This window comes from Halichondria panicea, chromosome 15, assembly GCF_963675165.1.
Source record: "Halichondria panicea chromosome 15, odHalPani1.1, whole genome shotgun sequence".
Taxonomy (NCBI): Eukaryota; Metazoa; Porifera; class Demospongiae; order Suberitida; family Halichondriidae; genus Halichondria; species Halichondria panicea.
The window spans coordinates 230,001-247,324 of record NC_087391.1 but is presented as its reverse complement, the minus strand read 5'-3'; the positions used below and the strand labels follow the sequence as shown (position 1 = coordinate 247,324).

Sequence of the window (17,324 nt, the reverse complement as noted above, 5' to 3'; positions counted from 1 at the left end):
TAATTGTACTTAGTGGTTTTGCTCACTATTGTTTGGTATGTGTGGTTGTGGGTGGGGGGAGTCCCTAGCTCTGGAATGTGTGGGCGTGCCTGAAGCTACCAGCTAATGACTACATAGCTACTCTGATCACATAGCTTTCCTATCTCTAATAAATATGCCTCTTAGACTGTTTAGTAGTAGCAACTCTCAGGGGAAGCTATCCAAGAAGAAAGGCTCCTATTCCCCCACCCCTCCAGATGGCAGTACAGTGGTGTACAGGCCTAGGAGTGCTACTCTAGGCCGGCCAGCCAGTAGGAGCAGGAGGCACACATCACCACCACCACTGGACCAGCTACCTCCTAGTATACTCAAGAAGGGTCGAGGGAGGTCCAGTACCTCCTACCCTGCACTAGTAGAGGGCATGACACCTCAGGAGATGGCTGCAGCAGTCCCCATGCCACTGGAGATAGACCTCAATAAGATGTTCATACAACTAGTGGTGAGTGACATCAAAGCCATGGGGGAGGGTTTTATGTATCGTATCAATTTAGTTTGCTGATGGCAGGAGCTATGGCTTTACTCACTAGGCTACATAATTATCATGATGCATACAGTATAATTATATGAATAGGATGTTTGTTATGCATGATTAGTGTGTGTGTGTGTGTGTGTGTGTGTGTTGGGTCATGACCACCTTTGTTGCTGCAGGATGAACTGGGTCTGAGTAGAGAGCTCATGTTCAAGCTACCCCCTCAGAAAAAATGGGAGCTCTACCTCTCCAAAATCAAGGCAAGTCAATCAGTCAGGCTGGTAGACTGGCTAGCTAATTAGCATGAGTTAGAGATGGTTTTGCCTGCATGGAATGGTGAGAATGCTGTCAGTTATGTTGTGAATCCAATCACACGATTATTCATTGGAGCAAATGAGTGGGTGTAGGAGGGCAACTATTCAAGCTTGTCCATGTATGTACACAGGAACAGCAGTCAACAAAGACCGCCAACCCCCAGCCAGAGTATTTCATAGACCAGATTGTTCAACTAACTGCTGTAAGCTCAATATCCAGTTGTGTATTGTAATAAGTATGCTGCTCCTAATCGCCATCAGGTGTTGCACAATGCCGTGGAGGAGGTTGCCGATGGTGATAACAATCTACGAGTCATTAACGAGCTCAAAACATCACTAAGGACGCAGCCAATTAGGTGAGGGACACGAGGTAGAGGCTCTGTTGTCTGTGTATTGAGTAAATATTGCCAGCTCAAATATCTAGTTATAATCAGTCATCATTACTCCCTCTACATACACACACACATAGTTTTGTACTACGGTTTGTGGATCAGAATGGACTAGAGCAATTCCTCAATTTCCTCCAGAGCATGAACGGGGAAGTGCGGCGTAGTCAGCTCCACTTTGCTGTCATTGGCTGCATCAAGGCTCTCATGAACAATCCAGTAGGTCCACTGAGCCAGTTCCTATAGCATGCTAGCATGGTAACTATGCAGGAGGGGAGAGGTCATGTGTTGGCACATCCACGAGGCATTGTAGTCATCGCTCAAAGCATTCGAACATCCAACATCAGAACAAAAATTCTGGGTAAGCTCTGAAAATTATTATTAAGTATGCTAATGCTCCCTCATACAGCTCTTGAGATCCTGGGAGCTCTGTGCCTAGTGCCTGGGGGTCACAGGAAGGTGTTGGGGGCAATGGATCACTTTCAGAGGTTTGCAATGGAGAGAGCAAGGTTTCAGGTAAAGCAGCCCCTCCCCCTTACATCTTCTGCGCATGCTCAGTACTGTTGCCATGTGCTCACTTGAAACTCGCACAGACATTGGTGATCGATTTGATGAGGAGTTTGGACGACAGACAAGACGCAGCCAACCTACAGATAGCTATTTTATCATTCATCAATGTCCTTATCAACTACAAGGCTGGAGAGGTGCGTTTGGTTGTGTAAAATGATTGTTACTGTACAAGTAACTAGTACTGTACACCTGCAGTCTGCTGTAGCTAGCTAGCCTGCAGTGCAGATGGTATGTTGTATCAATGAGAAGCTGCACTAAAGCATAACTAGCTGAACTACAACACATAGTTTACGTGCATGACCAGCCCCTCCCTCCTCTTGCCATTATTGTCGTGTGACCACATGGATTCATCTCTCTGCTTGCAGGAAAGTTTGGAGTTTCGGATGCACTTGCGTCATGAGTTCCTGAACCTTGGTATACTGCCGATCATCAACCGATTCAAGGCCTTCAACATTGCACAGCTAAACAAGTGAGCTTAGTCACCATGGTCACACTCCTCCCTATAATATCATCTGACAGACACCTCGAGATATTTGAGTTGGTACGCCTAGAGGACGAGAGAGAGCTCTCCTATAGACTGGACTGCGTGAGTACTCTATTATTGCTGGTGATGTAATAATGCTCTAGCTATTTCCCCTAACTTGTTGCCAGTCTGTATGTGTAACCACTACCAACTGTGAACATTGTAGCCACTGTTTCCAAAAACCCCTACACCCAATAATGTATTCCTCTATATAATAGAGCTATGTTGCTGTCTGCAGGTGAACATAGAGACCAACAGTCTGAGCAGCATGATGAATCTCCTCCAGAGGAAGACAGCTCACACACTGGCCTACTCACATCTACTCTCCATTGTCTACCACTGTCTACTCCTGCCACGTAAGTCACACACACACAGTCTCTACTGTACACTAAGAGCATGGAAGTACAGCTGTATAGCTACTGACTCCATTTCCCTCTGTGCAGTTGATGATCCCCTCTATGCCAAGTACTGGCACCTGATTGATCGTCTTGTACAGCAGGTGGTCCTTCAACAGCAACATGGGGTGGACCCTGACCACGCCCCTGTACCAATCGATGTGGACAATCTCGTCCAAAAGTAAGTCAGCATTTTTTTCCCAAAATTCAGCCGTTTTTAGTAGCTATCTTTGAGAGCCCGTAGTTCAATTTCAAATCTGCATCTTGTAGCTCTCAGAAAACCTTTGTTTTGGTCAAAATTGATGAATTTTATGTAATGTAGAATAAGAGCAGTGTCATAGAATTTTTCTTCCATTTGTTTCGTCAGATAGATTGGATGTATCTGCACCATCATTTCATCTCATAATTGTCTCTCTAGATTGGCCCAAGAAGATGAGTTCCTCGCCTTGAGGGCAGAGGCGGGGGAACTACGTAAGGAGAAAGATGACTATCGGTTTAAACTACGCAAGAAAGAGTGGGAATGTGAGTCCAGGGTTATGGAACGTGACCAGTACAGAACAGCAGTCGACAAACTAAAGCAGAAGCTCAACAGGAAGGGGGCGGAGCTTAACGAGGCCTGGACACGTGAGCAGGAGGTCATCGACAAGAACACACAGCTCCAGGCAAAGGTACAGTGCTAGCCATAGCTAGGTGATTGAGTACTGTATAGCGGGTCATTTTCGTGAGGTAAAAAGTTGTTATTTTCATTGGCAAGAGCTGATCTCGACGAAAATGTTGTCCACAAAAAAACGTAGGTTTACCAGAACTCATGCAATGCAGTGCAGGCAATGATATTTTTTACTCACGAAAATCACCGCTGTTCAAGTTCAACGAATTTTTTAGGCCACAAAAATTAACGATATTTATACTGTACTCTCTCTGTAGGTCGAGCTGTTGAAGGAGCACATTCAAAGATTAGAGAGTGCTCTTAAGGAGGGGAATATTGACAACCTTCCTGTACTACCTAGTCTGGATGTTCCACCACCTGTCAAAGCCCCACCCCCTCCTCCACCTCCCTCACTGCCACCACCACCGCCCCCTCCACCAGCTCCACCAGGTACACACACTCATCACACACACACACACACACACACACACTAAATCTCTGTTTTTCTGTTAGGTGCTCCTGCTCCCCCTCCTCCTGCCCCGCCCACTCTACATGGCCACGCCCCCCTCATCCCAGCGGGTGTACAGTTGCGTAATAAAGGCCCTAAACCATCGCAAGCTCTCAAATCACTCAACTGGAAGAAACTGCCAGACAGCAAAATCACTCAAAACACAGTCTGGAAGAGTATGAACAACTCTAAGGTAGAGTTGTCTAAAATAACGCTCAAGTCGACAACTGTACATACCGTATAGCGGGTATATTTCGAGGGTATAAACTTTCGCAGAATAACCGTTAGAAAGGTTTTCGTGGATTTAATTTTAAATTCATGGATAGGAATATTCGCGGTGCATGCTTAATCAGCAAAACCGTGAACATGAAATATACCCGGCTGCTATACGTGGATCACATGACCCATCATAATTTATTATCCCCTCTACCCAATTTCGATGGTTTTCTGAAAGCTTAAAAGACGGTCTTGTCAGTGTGTGTAATTTTCTCCAGATTCATGCTATGCTGGATTTGAAGGACTTTGAGCACACATTCTCTGTGTACCAGCGTCGTGTGGACCCAGCCGCTGTGGAGCAGAGGGCCTCAAGGACTTCACAGATATTTGACCGTCCTAAAGAACTCTCAGTAATCGAGGGAAGGAGGGCACAAAACTGCACCATCATGCTCTCCAAGATCAAGATGAGCGACCATAAGATACGAAAGGTATGTACATGTATGTATGTGAACGGACAGTGGATTGTGAGCTACATACATGTATAATATGCACAAAAGTATTTTCGACCAAATTTTAGCAATAAATTATACTCACTGGATCCAATAGTGACTAGCGTTTTTGTGGTCCAATTTAAGCTTTTTGTATTCGAAATAATTATTATTGCTAGCACATGTGTTATTGAACCAGAAATTTAATTACATTTCTCTTATCATGTACCTTCAGGCGATCATGACGATGGACAGTGATGGCGTCCTCAACAAGGATATGGTAGAGCTTATGGTCAAGTATGTGCCCACCTCCTCTGAGGTGGAGCTACTCCAGAGCCACTCCCACGAGAGAGACACCTTCGCTAGAGCTGACAAGTTCCTGTTAGAGATGAGCAGGTGGGTCAGGTGGTTATGTCGTTTAATAGTAAATTAGTACATTTCGTAGCACTGCAATTCTGTGAGGCTAGCTGTATAATGTGTACAACTGGTGATCAGTGACCCCCTCCACACACACACACACACATGATCCTTTTCCCACACCCTACACACCACACACACACACCACACCCAGTATCCCCACACACCACACACATAACCCCACACACACATACACACACACACAGTATCCCCCGCTATGCTCAGAGGCTCAAGTCCCTCTACTTCATGATGACGAGGGATGACAGACTGAGTGACCTTCGACCCAGTGTGGAGCACATCCTACAAGGTTGTAGAGAGCTATTGGGCAGTCAGAAACTCACCAAGATACTCGAGATAGTGCTAGCGTTTGGGAACTACATGAACAGGGGAAGGATGGGAAATGCTGTTGGATTCAGATTGGCCAGTTTGAATAAGATCACGGACACCAAGTCTAGCTCCTGGGAGGGGATGACTCTACTCCATTACCTCGTTAAGACACTGTCGGAGAAGGTACTGCCTTGTGGGTGTGTTGCCTAGCAATCATGTACCCCCGCCCCCTCTTTAGTTCCCAGATGTTCTGCATTTGAACTCTGAGCTAACAAGAGTCAAGAGTGCCTCCAAAGTAGAGTAAGTGGTCGTGTGTGTATGTGCGACTGAATGTAGCAAATGTAGAGTTTTGGAAACTGCATTCCATGGAAATTAAATTCAGCTTTATTTGTAGCTCGATCTCAAGTGTGTGCGTGTGCGCGTGTGTGTGTGTAGAGACCTGTATACATGTACAGCGTGTGTGTGTGTGTGTGTGTATGGATTTACTCACCCCCCTCCCCCCACCCCTGCACACAGTTTCAAGGACACAGAGAAGGAGTTTTCTGATCTTCAGTATGAATTATTGGAAGTCCAGAAAGAGCTGAGCTGGCAGAGAGCTCACCCTCCCAAGTCAACCATTGAGACTGACCTCTTTGTACCCACCATGACGGGCTTTGTGGAGGCAACAAAGGGAGAGTTCAATGCCCTACAAGCTCTGATAACGGAGATGAAGCTTCAGTATGATGAGACTCTACAGTACTTTGGGGAGGACCCTAGTGATCCGGGCTGCCCTTCCACTGACGAGTTTTTTGGTATCTTCTCAACCTTTCTTGTCTCCTTCTCAGTGAGTTGGGTGTAGTTAGTGTGTTGTGTGTGTGTACTGTAATAATGTTCCCTCCCATTGACTCACTGCAGGACGCCCACGCAGAGTTGGCGGCAGCTCATAAGAGGAAGGAAGATGAAGTCAAAAGGAAAGAGGAACTGGTACGTTGCATCCCCACACCCACTCCTCCTCACACACTCACACCCCACCCCCATGCACACACCCTCACAGGAGAAAACTCGTGAGATGACGCTCAGGAGGCGACGTTCTCGACTGAAACTAGAAGCTAACGGCAGCGGGCTCTCCGAGAGGACCTCTGCCCCAGAGTATGCAGAGAATGAACTAGATGACCTTATAGCTGTGCTCAGGACTGGGGACTACCTCTCCCATCGTAAGGGACGCTCATCCTCCATCAGTTCACACAGGAAGCCGCTAGAGGTCAACAGAGACAGACCACCCTCCATCATAGACGGCTCATTCACTGAGGAACACTCCTGACACTCTATTACATGTACTTGTTTGTGTGTGTGTGCACTAATCGTTGTTCTATACATTGCATTCATTTTTACTACACTGTGTCAAATTTGTTTTCTCCTTCACTCAATATAATAATAATTATTATGATACATGAATTGCACATTTCTTATAAAGTGTCAGTAAATATTATAAATTCACAGAATTTAGACAAAATCCAAACACATGCATGAAAATGACAAACAAGAATCAATCATAACATTACACAAACAGTGAGTCCGCCATTGCTAGCTAACTTGTTGAAGGTGCCAGCTCTAGCCAGTACTGTAATGAGTCAATGATCTGTGAGCTAGGTTCTTCTCCATGGACAAACACGTGAACCTTCATGTTGTTAGGGAAACCAGGACGCAGACTAGCAAACGCAAAATACTTCGAGTTCGTGGGATGCACACAAAAGCCTTGAATTTGTTTCCGGCCATAGTTTCGGGTGACAAATAGTCTGTGTGATTTATCCGCCAGAGATACACTGAGAGCGGATACTTGCATCTCAACATTGTTCTTAGTCACGGCTGCCTTCCCAGATGCCACGCCCCCCTCTGCAAATGCCTCGAGGGCGTCCAATACGGAGTCTCGACAGAAAGGCAAGTAGAGTGCAGCAGAGCCCACGTATGTCACAGTGTAGCGAGCATAGTCCTCTTGAGTATACTTGAGTGGGGACACGAGAAGGGGATTTTGAACGGCATCTCGTTTCTTCTGAGGTAAGTCGTTGGATAACGGAGAGAGTTGTTTCCGGAGGTACGTGTGTGATTGAAATGAGGGGCGTGTCAGAGTGGGTGGGGCTACAGAGGTACGATTCGACAAGGACACAGTGAGAGAGCGGATATGCTTGACAAACTTGCTCTCCTGACAATTACTCTGCAGGGAATGCACTATAATAATGATCAACAAGTAATTTACTAAATACACCAATTGACAGGAGCTACAGAATGCATTTAGTCGTAACAGGCCCTCAAACTCCGCCCTCCCGGGGATTTCTCTCTCACCTCTAGTGAGTCACAGTCATCGTCAACAGAGAGTTCATCATAAAAGGAGCCTCCCCGCTGGAACACCATCAGCTGACATGATTGCCTCAGGAAGGACACTAGAGACACCATCATTCCAGCACTAGTGCAGCGTAGGACATGTCCTGTGAGGGGTTTCCCCTCCTCCTTGATGATGTAACCCATATATCGCTTGTCCCGAGTACACACTCCAATAGCTCTGATTCTACTAGTATCGTGGGCCGCACACTCTTGTTCATCACTCGTGGCTATAAGCCGCACTTGTGAGAGACTTAGCCACACCCCCACAGCTTGGCTCTGACTCGGCGTACGCTCACACAACACCTTGTCGATGACATCACTAACAGAGTGTAGTTTTCCCGCCCCTGCACACCCAACGTAGACGGCTGGTAGTTTGTGGAGGAGGTCAGTGGGTGAGAGAATGTGATCCCCTGGCTCTCCAGGGTCCGATGAGGCGGAGGGTGGTGTTTCGCTGATAGGGGGGGATAGCGCCTGTGCCTGTATGTGTGTGTGTGTGTGTGTGTGTGTGTGTGTGTGTGTGTGTGTGTGTGTGTGGGTGTGGTGTGTGTAGTGTGCTATACTGTGGTGTGCTATACTATTGGCTGTCAGGTGGTTGCCATAGCATCACCATGGCTATAGCCAACTATTCCAGACCTACATTATATAACACTAGCAATAGCATCAAAAACAGGTTTCAAAGCGATCAAAGGTGTCAAGTGTTGGTCTATTCTAACAGCATATTTAGCACCGCCACTACACAAACAATGTGCTGATGTTGCTCTCAAGCACTATAACCAAATATAGCGTGGCTCTAAGTGCTGTGGTTGAATGGGGATCCATTCAATTAGCATCCTAGTAGCCCCTAAAGTTAGTCACAGTTCCAGGCTGCACGTGGGGCTACATGATTATACCCAATTAGCATCCCCTACCTTATATGGGCAAAACAACAAGTACAGACAATTATCAAGAAATCAGACACCTACACCATGTTAGTTTACTAGCAACTAGAGCTCAGCCATAACTACATCCTTAACTACATCACTACTGGCCATGGCTACCTCACTACTGGGGTAGAGGCGTCCAACAATCCTAACCATGTTAAATACACTGGTATGTTGTGTACTAGCAACACATGTGCTGACTGTGTGTGTGTGTGTGTGTGTGTGTGTGTGTGTGTGCTGGCAACACATGTGCTGACTGTGTGTGTGTGTGTGTGTGTGTGTGTGTGTGTGTGTGTGTGTGTGTGTGTGTGTGTGTACTAGCAACACATGTGCTGACTCTGTGTGTGTGTGTGTGTGTGTGTGTGTGTGTGTGTGTGTGTGTGTGTGTGTGTGTGTGTGTGTGTGTGTGTGTGTGTGTGTGTGTGTGTGTGTGTGTGTGTACTGGCAACACATGTGCTGACTGTGTGTGTGTGTCTGAGAGAGGCCACTCCTAGCAGAGCAGTAGGTAGCTTGTAGTCATGGCAATATATATAGTGAGCACATGCACAGAAGAGCTAGCCCAACCACCAACCACCTCTAGGGTATATAGTGACCCACAACACAGGTACACTAGTACACTTCAAACATCATACTCTTATTACACAGCCTTACAACTTCACTTCAAAGGAATTCAAATACAAATTATATTTCCCAGGTGGTTGCATTAAAGGATATGCTGCTAACAGTACACAGTCTCCATATACAGCAGAGCCAGTCCATAAGAGACAAGCACATCTGACAAATAGAGTTACAGCTAATCACAGACACCATGTACCTACTTAGCAGTCAGCTACAACACAGTGGAGTGGTGGCCATACCAGGATGGGGCACACCCTTGCAGCTGTAACCTTACAAGGCCAAGAACAAATTTTCACACAATTCTATCACTTCAAAAAACAGCTCACACATATGACACTACACACAATATGACACAATGCATTCAGCTAGGAACTACGTAGGACAACAAATATTCTTACATAGCCAAAGTTGACCCTCATAGTACAATGCATATCATCACACTACACACTATACACACACCACACACACACTACACAATGCTTCCAGGGCCACACACAACACACACTCCACAATACACTCTAGCTAATCAAATACAGCGCCCCCCCCTCACACACTCCACACTTCACACACGGGCTTACCCCATTAGCCACCTCGTCCACCTGCTGTGTCTGATAGAGCAGTGACTCCTGGAGACTAGCTGACACAAGACTAGAGGCACAACGGAGGATATGACACATCGGCAGCTGACCTCTCTTCCACACCAGCACTCCCATAATACGCTTGTTCTTAGAGCATATCTCAACTCCCAGTATATCTCGTACTGCAAACGACTTGAACAGCAGCGCCCGATTGCGAGGTGGAGCCAATCGTATCTTCTCAGAGCTGACGTATGCAATCACTTCCACGGCCTTAGAGTTGACGAGTTGCTTAGCAACAGTGTTCACAGTGTTCGTATAGCTGTTGATTTCTTTAGAGCCCAGATAGTCAGCAGGGAAACTCCCCATATCACTGCCAGCATCGCATTGTAGGAAGGAGACTGAGCGTGGTCGTGGTGTAGTGTCGGAGGTGAGGAGAGCAGGGCTGGAGGCCGTTGCCTGGAGCTTCCTAGTGTGTCGAGGGGGAAGGGGAGGTGTGGTTGGTTGTTTAGGAGGAGGGACGGGTCTTGTGGGTCCGAGCACATGAGGACCCTCCTCAGGACTCAGTAGGAGGTCTTTCTATGAGGGGGGGGGGTAAGATCTAGTAAAGTACATGCTACAAAGATTCCAACCAGTATATAAATTATGCCAGGATAATAACTACACAATTTGTTGTATTACATAGCATGAACATTTCATTGACACAACAACAATGTTATAAACTACATGGATATAACTATACATGCTAGCAATGGACTCTTACTCTCTCTTCGTGAAGAGGCAGTGAGGTTGATAATATTTCAGCTCCGATGGTGGCCGATAGCGACGGGTGCTGTCTTGTGATTGGTCGATGGCCCCCCGTTGTTACCGGGATCATAGTGCCCTCCAGGGCTCCGTACAAACCTCCCCTGGAGAGCCCCCCTCCAGTGATCCGAGCACTCATGGTGGCACTGGTAGTTCGGCGTAAGTCACTACATTCTGTAAGGTCATCTTGTGGAGAATAGCGGGTCAGAGGAGGGGTGGCCGATATATCTGGACTGTCAGCATCAGATAGAACATCTTGCTCGTTGGATTGCGATGGAAAAAAGTATTTGCTACTATTAAGCTGAGATGGTGACTGATAAAAGATGTCTTCCTCGTCTGACAGTGGTGGCGGTAGGGGGCTAGGGCTGGGACTGGTGTCCAGCCGGTGCAGAGTGTAACTGCACTCCTGTGTCACTGACTGTACCTTGTGAGGACTAATGATCAACTGTTGCAGTGGTCTTAGTTCATCCTTCTCTCTAGGGCCCACTGCGGGAGGTCCAGGAGGGCCTACTGTGGGGGGTGCTGGAGGAGGTGATCGAGGTGGACTTTTCCTCTGCTTCTTGACTCTGAGTTCGAGTTGAGCTGAAACTGGAGACTCTATGTGGTGATAGTAGGAGAGTGTGTCTTGTGGTCGACTGTAACTGGAAATGTGGCCTCTGCTGTGCGCTGAGGTAGCCGTTGCCATCATTCTGATAGTCTAATAACTATTTCTTTTTGGTTGAGTTGCATGCTTAAGTTTGCTAATATGCAGGAAGTGGGCTCTCCTTTGCAGCATTATTTGTAAGCCACAAACAGTTTCCGCACTTGCAAAAAGGGGAGGGGCTGATCCTCGTAGTCATGCCCAGAGCTGCAGCCCCACCCCTCTCGCTACGCATGCGCATATCAACTATGCAAGCATGCTCTAGGACTACATGTATCATGTCTACGTCTATCTTCAATGAAGCTGCTGCCAAGTCCAAGAGGGAACTGGTTATCAAGAAGGGTACAAAGAGCCCCGAAGCTTTAGCAGTGGAGAATGGAGAAGTGGACCTCGTTTTCTGTGTGTCTACGCTCAACCATCTTGTCATCTCTGGGTTTCCTGAACTCACCCACCTCAGCCCCAAGATAGGCCAACTGCAGCAGCTATTCCAGCTTGTACTCACTGATGGTGCCATTACAAATCTCCCCACTGAAATCGGCTCTCTGGCAAAGCTCAAACTTCTTGACGTGTCCAGGAACAAGTTAGACAGTGTTCCCGTATCCCTCTACTCCCTCGGAAATCTGCACACACTCATCCTGCGTCACAATTGCCTCAGCGATGGTTCATTTCCATCGGACCTACCTACCGACTGTCTTCCTAGTCTACACCATTTGGATATAGTAGGGAACTGCCTCACCAGTTTACCAAACTTTGTATATCATTCAAAAGGCCTCCAGGAGCTTCTAGCCCTCGATAATAACATTGCATCTCTAGAGCCGGCAATATCTGACCTCTCCAATCTCAAACAAATCGATATGAAGAGAAATAAACTCACTCTACTACCGTTTGAACTGTCCCTCTGCTTGAAGCTCAAGTCACTGGACCTTGTAGACAATCCAATATCAGACAGACGTCTACTAAAGCTCGTCACTCAACTGGGACCTGTTAAACCGAAGACTGTACTGGACTATGTTGCTAGTCACTCACCCAAACCAAGCAGCCCTGAGAAGAAAGGTAAGTCTAAGAGGAGAACTGGGGGAGCCTCCAATGCAGTGGAGGGAGACGATGACGTTGAGTTCAGTGATAACAAACCACGTCTGGTGGTAGTGAGACCTGCAGAGTATGCTGAGGTGCTGGTACGCCCTGAGGCCAGGAGAATACGCCCATTCCTGATATGTGCTATTGTGAGAGGAGTGAACCTGGCTAGCAATAACAACTTCAAGAAGTTCATCAACCTCCAGGTATACTCTATGTTATCACTGTCTTGCTTAGTATGGCATTCCCCATTTTTGTACATACTGTGTGTAGAATATGTGTATTTATTTGTCTTGTTATCTCTCTTGGTAGACAAAGCTTCATGATGGCGTGTGCAAGCGTCGCCGTGCTGCCACTGTAGCTACTCACGATCTGGCCAAACTAGCCCTCCCTCTCTCCTACTCTGCCCACTCTGCAGGGGGTATGAAGATGACCCCCCTCGGAGATACCACGCCTATCTCTATCCGGGAGTTCCTCTCCGGACTGGAGGCAAGTAAAACAGATAAGAGGGGAGGTGGAGGAAAGAAAGGAGGGAAGAAAGTGGCAGCAGCATCAGCAGATAAGGAGATTGATGCCACAAAAGCTGCTCTCAGCAAGTGAGTAATGTTTAGTAGCTATAATAAAATTTTTATCTCTCTTCGTAGGTATCTTCAGTTTGTGGATCCCCAGGAAATGGTGTGTCTCCGTGACAACAGAGGGATCGTCATATCCCTGCCTCCCCTCACCAACTCAGAGGACACTAAAGTGAGTGAGCTCAACTTTTAATATTATTAAAACCAATAATGATTATAATTATATTCATGTTACAATGCTGTAAACCATTGGGCAATCTCTTATTACATATTCTATAGCTGGTACATTGTCTACTATAATATAAGTATTGTCACTGCCTATTGTACTGTACAGAATTATAATTAGTAATAATTGACTGCAGATTGAGTGTACATCGACTGATATTTGGTTGGAGGTGACGTCATCACTTAACCTAGCCACCTGCAAGGCAGTGATGGACGCTCTCGTGTGTGAGATGTGTAAGTGTGGTGTGGGCGTATCCAGTGATGGTGTGATGCGTGTGGAGCAGGTGAAGGTCATAGAAGACGACACCCGACAACTGCTCGTCCTCTACCCATCAAGAACTGATTTGCTAGACTGTTCATCTATCTCAATAGAGCGGCCTGATTAATGTATATTCTTATTACAGTTGTATTAGTGATATTATGTAGTTCATGCTGACTGACTGCTTTATTACAATGATGTTATTTGTATAAGAATATTTCATTGGAATACACAGTTGACAATACAGTAAATTATGTAATACAAACAAATTCATTGTTAATCATTAACTGTTGTCAGTGTTGTTCCTCTCAGCTCTCGTGTTTACTGAGTATAGGTCCGTAGTGCTCCTTATACTTGTCCATCATTTCCTTCATCTCTGCTTGCTGTTTCTGCAACCGAGGTGGAAGGTCGTCGTACACATCCGTGAACATGTGATTGAGGTGTGGCTTCTTCTCCTTCCGAGCAGCCATCATGGCTCTCTTGACCTCTCCAGCAGCACTCTGTTTCAGAGCAGCGTCCTTGCTCTGTATGTGTGTGTGTGCGTGTGTGTGTGTGTGTGTGTGCGTGTGTGCGTGTGTGTGTGCGTGTGTGTGTGTGTGCGTGTGTGTGTGTGGGTGTGTGTGTGTGTGTGTGTGTGTGTGTGTGCGTGTGGGGGGAATGGCTTACATAACGTACATATAGCTCATAAAACGGAAAATTATGGTCCGTTTCAAATTTGAGATTTGAGCACATATACCATCTGAACGGCCTCCTTCTAAGCTTTCAGCAAATCATAAAATCGTTTGATTTGGACCATCAAAACTCTAGTTACAGAGCCAACTATAATAATGTCAGGGACCTATGTGATTACAGATCACACACTGTACAGTGCTCACTCACTGTACAGTGCTCACTCACTGTACAGTGTGTGAGCTCTGTACAGTGAGTGAGCTCTGTACAGTGCTACCATTATCTATGAAGCAATAAGGATCATCCATAAACAGTGCTACACACAAAGCATGTACAGCACACTGAGTGTCATCACCTGTTCCCAGAGTCCCTTGGTCTGGAGGTAGCCTCCGAGGCGATGTACAGGACAATTCTTCTCCTTCCATTGCTGTACCTCCTCCATGTCCTGGTAGCGCCCCTGCTCATCACTGGTGGAGTGAGACTTCATCCTGCACATGATGACAATGGATGACAAAGACATTCTGTAATAGAGGTGTACAAATATAGTACATGTAGCACTGCACAGTAACTATGGAAGTGCAGTTCTTGATCAGAAACAACCAATTTCTAACCACTAAAAATTCATCAACTTCTTCTGCGCAATGCTTAGCTAATTAAGGTCACTAATTGGCAAATTAAGGGCCCTACAAAAACAGTACCAGTACAATGCTCTCATTGACTACAGTAATCATGCCTCAGGTAGCCCCACCCACCCACCCACCCACCGGAGAGTGATGGCCTCTATGAGGACTGGTCTGCTCTCCTCCACTGCCACTCTTCGAGCATGCTGGACCACATTGTACACAGCCAACACATCGTTACCGTCGACACGTATGCCCTCCATCCCATAGCCTCGGGCACGAGACACAATCCCATCACCAGCATAGTTATCATCCACCGGCGTGGAGATAGCGTAGCCATTGTTACGACTGAGAGGGGGGGTGAAGTCAACACACTAAACACATCAACACAGTAAGCACAGTAATGGAGGTTAAAAAATCAATGCTTTTGGGCCCGGTAATGAATGATCTACACGCTACACGCATGTAAGCACATCAATCCAAAAGCAATCACTGATCTAAAACACATCATTAGATACAGGCCTTTCAAAGAGCTGCAAAATGCATATTTTAAATTGGTAAACGCACAATCCTAATTCAAATACAGGACCGGAGGGCTTAGTACTTACCAGAAGAATATGACTGGTGCTTTGATGACGGCTGCAAAGTTCATGGCTGCATGAGCGTCACCTTCCTGAGCTGACCCATCTCCAAAGTAACACATTACACAGTTCTTCTTGCCGGCTCTCTTTAGGCCATACGCGTAACCAGGGGCTGTAAGCAAACCAACCAACAGTACATAGGTTGTTTGGAATAACTTTAGAAGGTGATACAAATACAACCAGACCCCTTCCCTCACCGTGAGGCATCTGAGTTGCCAGACTAGAAGAGATGAACTGAAAGTTGCATTCTTTGGAGCCGTAATGGACGGGCATCTGGCGACCTTTGCCCTCCTCCAGTCTGTTACTGAAGCATTGGTTCATGAACTGGTCTAGTGTGTATCCACGCCACATGAGGACTCCAGCCTCCCGGTACTGGGCATACACTGGGTCCTCTAGGCTCAGAGCAGCTGCACTACCAAAGTGAGTGCCCTCCTCCCCAGAGCACATCATGTAGAAGGAGGTGAGACCCTGTGTGTGGAGTGTGGGTGTGTGTGTGTGTGTGTGTGTGTGGAGTGTGGGGGTGGTGGTGGTGGTGGTGTGTGTGTGTGTGTGTGTGTGGGGGGGGATGACCCACCATTCTCTGAGCCTTGTACAGCTGCTCGTCCATCTCCCTCAGAGTCACCATTTGCTCGTACATGCGCAGCAATATCTCATCACTCAACTGCATAAAGCAAGCAAGTAAGTACACGAGTTCCCTGGACATGGTTTACGCTACCTTTGGGTCCTGCTGAGGGTCAATGACCACGCCCCCCTCGTCCATCACCCTGTACGTGGGCAGTGAGTCTGAGGTGTGAGTTGTGGTGGCCTCGGACAGTGTTGTAGTGAGGGGGAATCCCCTATAGAAGTCGTTGGTACGGCGAGGGACACTAGTGGACAGTGTCTGTGTGTGGGTGGGTGATGGATTGATTGGTACACACACACACGTCTGTCTGTACCTTATACAGTAGACTATCCACTCCATGTCTAGACCTTGCTACAACACAACCTGTGGAGACCAGAGAGCGTGCTATCCTCACTGCCATGGTTAGCTTAGTACATGTACAGTATAGTAGAGCTTGAGCTTTAATATCTAGCTGCAGTGTTTGCTGGGCTATAGATGTAAGGAAAAGGTCGTCGTTAGAACAAACTATTTCAGCGTTTTGCTAAAAGGGGCGAGGCTGTGAATTCATGCTGTGAATTTTATCATTGTTCAAGTCAGGTGGTGTCTGTGCTGCATTCGCATGTGATGGATTCAGACAACGAAGAGTTAGAAGATTTTCCCCAAAGGAGAACAACAAGAAAGATGGCTAAAGGCAAGGGAATGCCCATCTGTCTGGGTCTCTGCTTCTCCTGCTGCTTGCTCACCTGTGCTGTGATGGTTGGGTTGGCATTCTTACTGAAAGTAGAAGAGGAACCACTCATTGACTCTCAAGTTAGAGAGGTGAGTTTGCATGTGGTATTGTTTAATGAAAGCGTGCACATAACGAAAGCCTTAGTTACAGGTTTGTGCAATATAGCAAACTGTGAAATGTACTTTTGTCCAATTTATCGTGCGTGGTAGCTTGCTCGCTATGCATAATTATACTTGAGGTAATGCATTAAGGTTTTATGTAAACAGTCTTAATTGCCCCCCTCACCCCCCTCACACACTCCCTCCATTCAGAGGATGACCATACGCAATGGCTCTGCACTGTACGACCAGCTGCAGCATCCAGGACTGCCTCTCTGGAAGTCCTTCTATTTCTATAACATCACCAACCCAGTCGAGTGGTCAGAGGGCAAGGCACTGCCGAACATTACTGAGCTAGGCCCGTACAGTTTTAAGTAAGTAAGGTCATGTGATCACTTCTGTATAGCTTCTGTGTAATACTGCTAACCTTGCTTAGCTGGCTTTTATTCCATTTTAAAATCTCATAGATACTTCCTAAACAGTATCTAACTATTATGTAGAAGACCTACTGTGTATGTAATATGTGCACATCTAACCCCCTCTCCCCACACAATCTAACCCCCCTCCCCACACAATCTAACCCCCCTCCCCACACACTTTAACCCCCCCTCCCCACACAATC

At 46.7% G+C, this 17,324-nt stretch overlaps 5 protein-coding genes across 5 annotated transcripts in view; 3 read left to right on the top strand and 2 right to left on the bottom strand.

Annotated features, from left to right (window-relative positions):
• Window positions 1–97: 97 nt before the first annotated feature.
• Window positions 98–6,739, top strand: LOC135348275 (disheveled-associated activator of morphogenesis 1-like). Its single transcript, XM_064546452.1, has 22 exons — window positions 98–478; window positions 688–768; window positions 954–1,025; window positions 1,084–1,178; window positions 1,292–1,427; window positions 1,479–1,569; window positions 1,618–1,724; window positions 1,802–1,912; window positions 2,144–2,247; window positions 2,298–2,364; window positions 2,540–2,657; window positions 2,745–2,877; window positions 3,115–3,364; window positions 3,621–3,792; window positions 3,856–4,043; window positions 4,345–4,554; window positions 4,790–4,950; window positions 5,178–5,481; window positions 5,537–5,598; window positions 5,815–6,121; window positions 6,193–6,261; window positions 6,332–6,739. The coding sequence occupies exons 1-22, from the start codon at window positions 155–157 to the stop codon at window positions 6,596–6,598; spliced, it is 3,429 nt and encodes a 1,142-aa protein (XP_064402522.1). The 5' UTR covers window positions 98–154; the 3' UTR covers window positions 6,599–6,739.
• On the bottom strand, window positions 6,700–11,337 carry LOC135348277 (uncharacterized). Its single transcript, XM_064546454.1, has 4 exons — window positions 10,533–11,337; window positions 9,773–10,348; window positions 7,618–8,133; window positions 6,700–7,489 (listed from the first exon to the last, which is right to left on the bottom strand). The coding sequence occupies exons 1-4, from the start codon at window positions 11,259–11,261 to the stop codon at window positions 6,866–6,868; spliced, it is 2,445 nt and encodes an 814-aa protein (XP_064402524.1). The 5' UTR covers window positions 11,262–11,337; the 3' UTR covers window positions 6,700–6,865.
• A 112-nt stretch (window positions 11,338–11,449) lies between these two features.
• LOC135348279 (leucine-rich repeat-containing protein 47-like) lies at window positions 11,450–13,585 on the top strand. Its single transcript, XM_064546456.1, has 4 exons — window positions 11,450–12,493; window positions 12,600–12,883; window positions 12,932–13,031; window positions 13,222–13,585. Exons 1-4 carry the CDS (start codon window positions 11,462–11,464, stop codon window positions 13,468–13,470), a joined length of 1,665 nt encoding a protein of 554 aa, XP_064402526.1. The 5' UTR covers window positions 11,450–11,461; the 3' UTR covers window positions 13,471–13,585.
• Window positions 13,544–16,388, bottom strand: LOC135348284 (2-oxoisovalerate dehydrogenase subunit alpha, mitochondrial-like). The gene is made up of 8 exons (XM_064546461.1): window positions 16,209–16,388; window positions 15,989–16,153; window positions 15,848–15,934; window positions 15,471–15,741; window positions 15,241–15,385; window positions 14,777–14,980; window positions 14,368–14,500; window positions 13,544–13,867 (listed from the first exon to the last, which is right to left on the bottom strand). The coding sequence occupies exons 1-8, from the start codon at window positions 16,293–16,295 to the stop codon at window positions 13,652–13,654; spliced, it is 1,308 nt and encodes a 435-aa protein (XP_064402531.1). The 5' UTR covers window positions 16,296–16,388; the 3' UTR covers window positions 13,544–13,651.
• A 65-nt stretch (window positions 16,389–16,453) lies between these two features.
• LOC135348280 (lysosome membrane protein 2-like) overlaps window positions 16,454–17,324 on the top strand; it is a 3,489-nt gene continuing 2,618 nt past the window's right edge. Inside the window, exons 1-2 of the mRNA XM_064546457.1 lie at window positions 16,454–16,693; window positions 16,916–17,076. Coding sequence (XP_064402527.1) covers window positions 16,499–16,693; window positions 16,916–17,076 — 356 coding nt within the window. The 5' untranslated portion in view covers window positions 16,454–16,498. The remainder of the gene's footprint in view (window positions 16,694–16,915; window positions 17,077–17,324) is intronic.

What these genes read in the sequence shown, in the direction of transcription:
- LOC135348275 (XM_064546452.1), top strand. Translation starts at nt 155, where the DNA reads ATGCCTCTTAGACTGTTTAGTAGTAGCAACTCTCAGGGGAAGCTATCC. An exon ending in TTCCTGTTAGAGATGAGCAG is followed by an intron (nt 4,951 to 5,177) that starts GTGGGTCAGGTG and finishes ACACACACACAG; the next exon opens with TATCCCCCGCTATGCTCAGA. An exon ending in TCAAAAGGAAAGAGGAACTG is followed by an intron (nt 6,262 to 6,331) that starts GTACGTTGCATC and finishes ACACCCTCACAG; the next exon opens with GAGAAAACTCGTGAGATGAC.
- LOC135348277 (XM_064546454.1), bottom strand. Translation starts at nt 11,261, where the DNA reads ATGATGGCAACGGCTACCTCAGCGCACAGCAGAGGCCACATTTCCAGT. An exon ending in TGCCTCTTCACGAAGAGAGA is followed by an intron (nt 10,349 to 10,532) that starts GTAAGAGTCCAT and finishes CCCCCCTCATAG; the next exon opens with AAAGACCTCCTACTGAGTCC. An exon ending in TGGACGAGGTGGCTAATGGG is followed by an intron (nt 8,134 to 9,772) that starts GTAAGCCCGTGT and finishes ACACACATACAG; the next exon opens with GCACAGGCGCTATCCCCCCC.
- LOC135348284 (XM_064546461.1), bottom strand. Translation starts at nt 16,295, where the DNA reads ATGGCAGTGAGGATAGCACGCTCTCTGGTCTCCACAGGTTGTGTTGTA. An exon ending in TGTACAAGGCTCAGAGAATG is followed by an intron (nt 15,742 to 15,847) that starts GTGGGTCATCCC and finishes CTCCACACACAG; the next exon opens with GGTCTCACCTCCTTCTACAT. An exon ending in GCACCAGTCATATTCTTCTG is followed by an intron (nt 14,981 to 15,240) that starts GTAAGTACTAAG and finishes CCCCCCTCTCAG; the next exon opens with TCGTAACAATGGCTACGCTA.
- LOC135348279 (XM_064546456.1), top strand. Translation starts at nt 11,462, where the DNA reads ATGCAAGCATGCTCTAGGACTACATGTATCATGTCTACGTCTATCTTC. An exon ending in ACAAAAGCTGCTCTCAGCAA is followed by an intron (nt 12,884 to 12,931) that starts GTGAGTAATGTT and finishes CTCTCTTCGTAG; the next exon opens with GTATCTTCAGTTTGTGGATC. An exon ending in CCAACTCAGAGGACACTAAA is followed by an intron (nt 13,032 to 13,221) that starts GTGAGTGAGCTC and finishes AATTGACTGCAG; the next exon opens with ATTGAGTGTACATCGACTGA.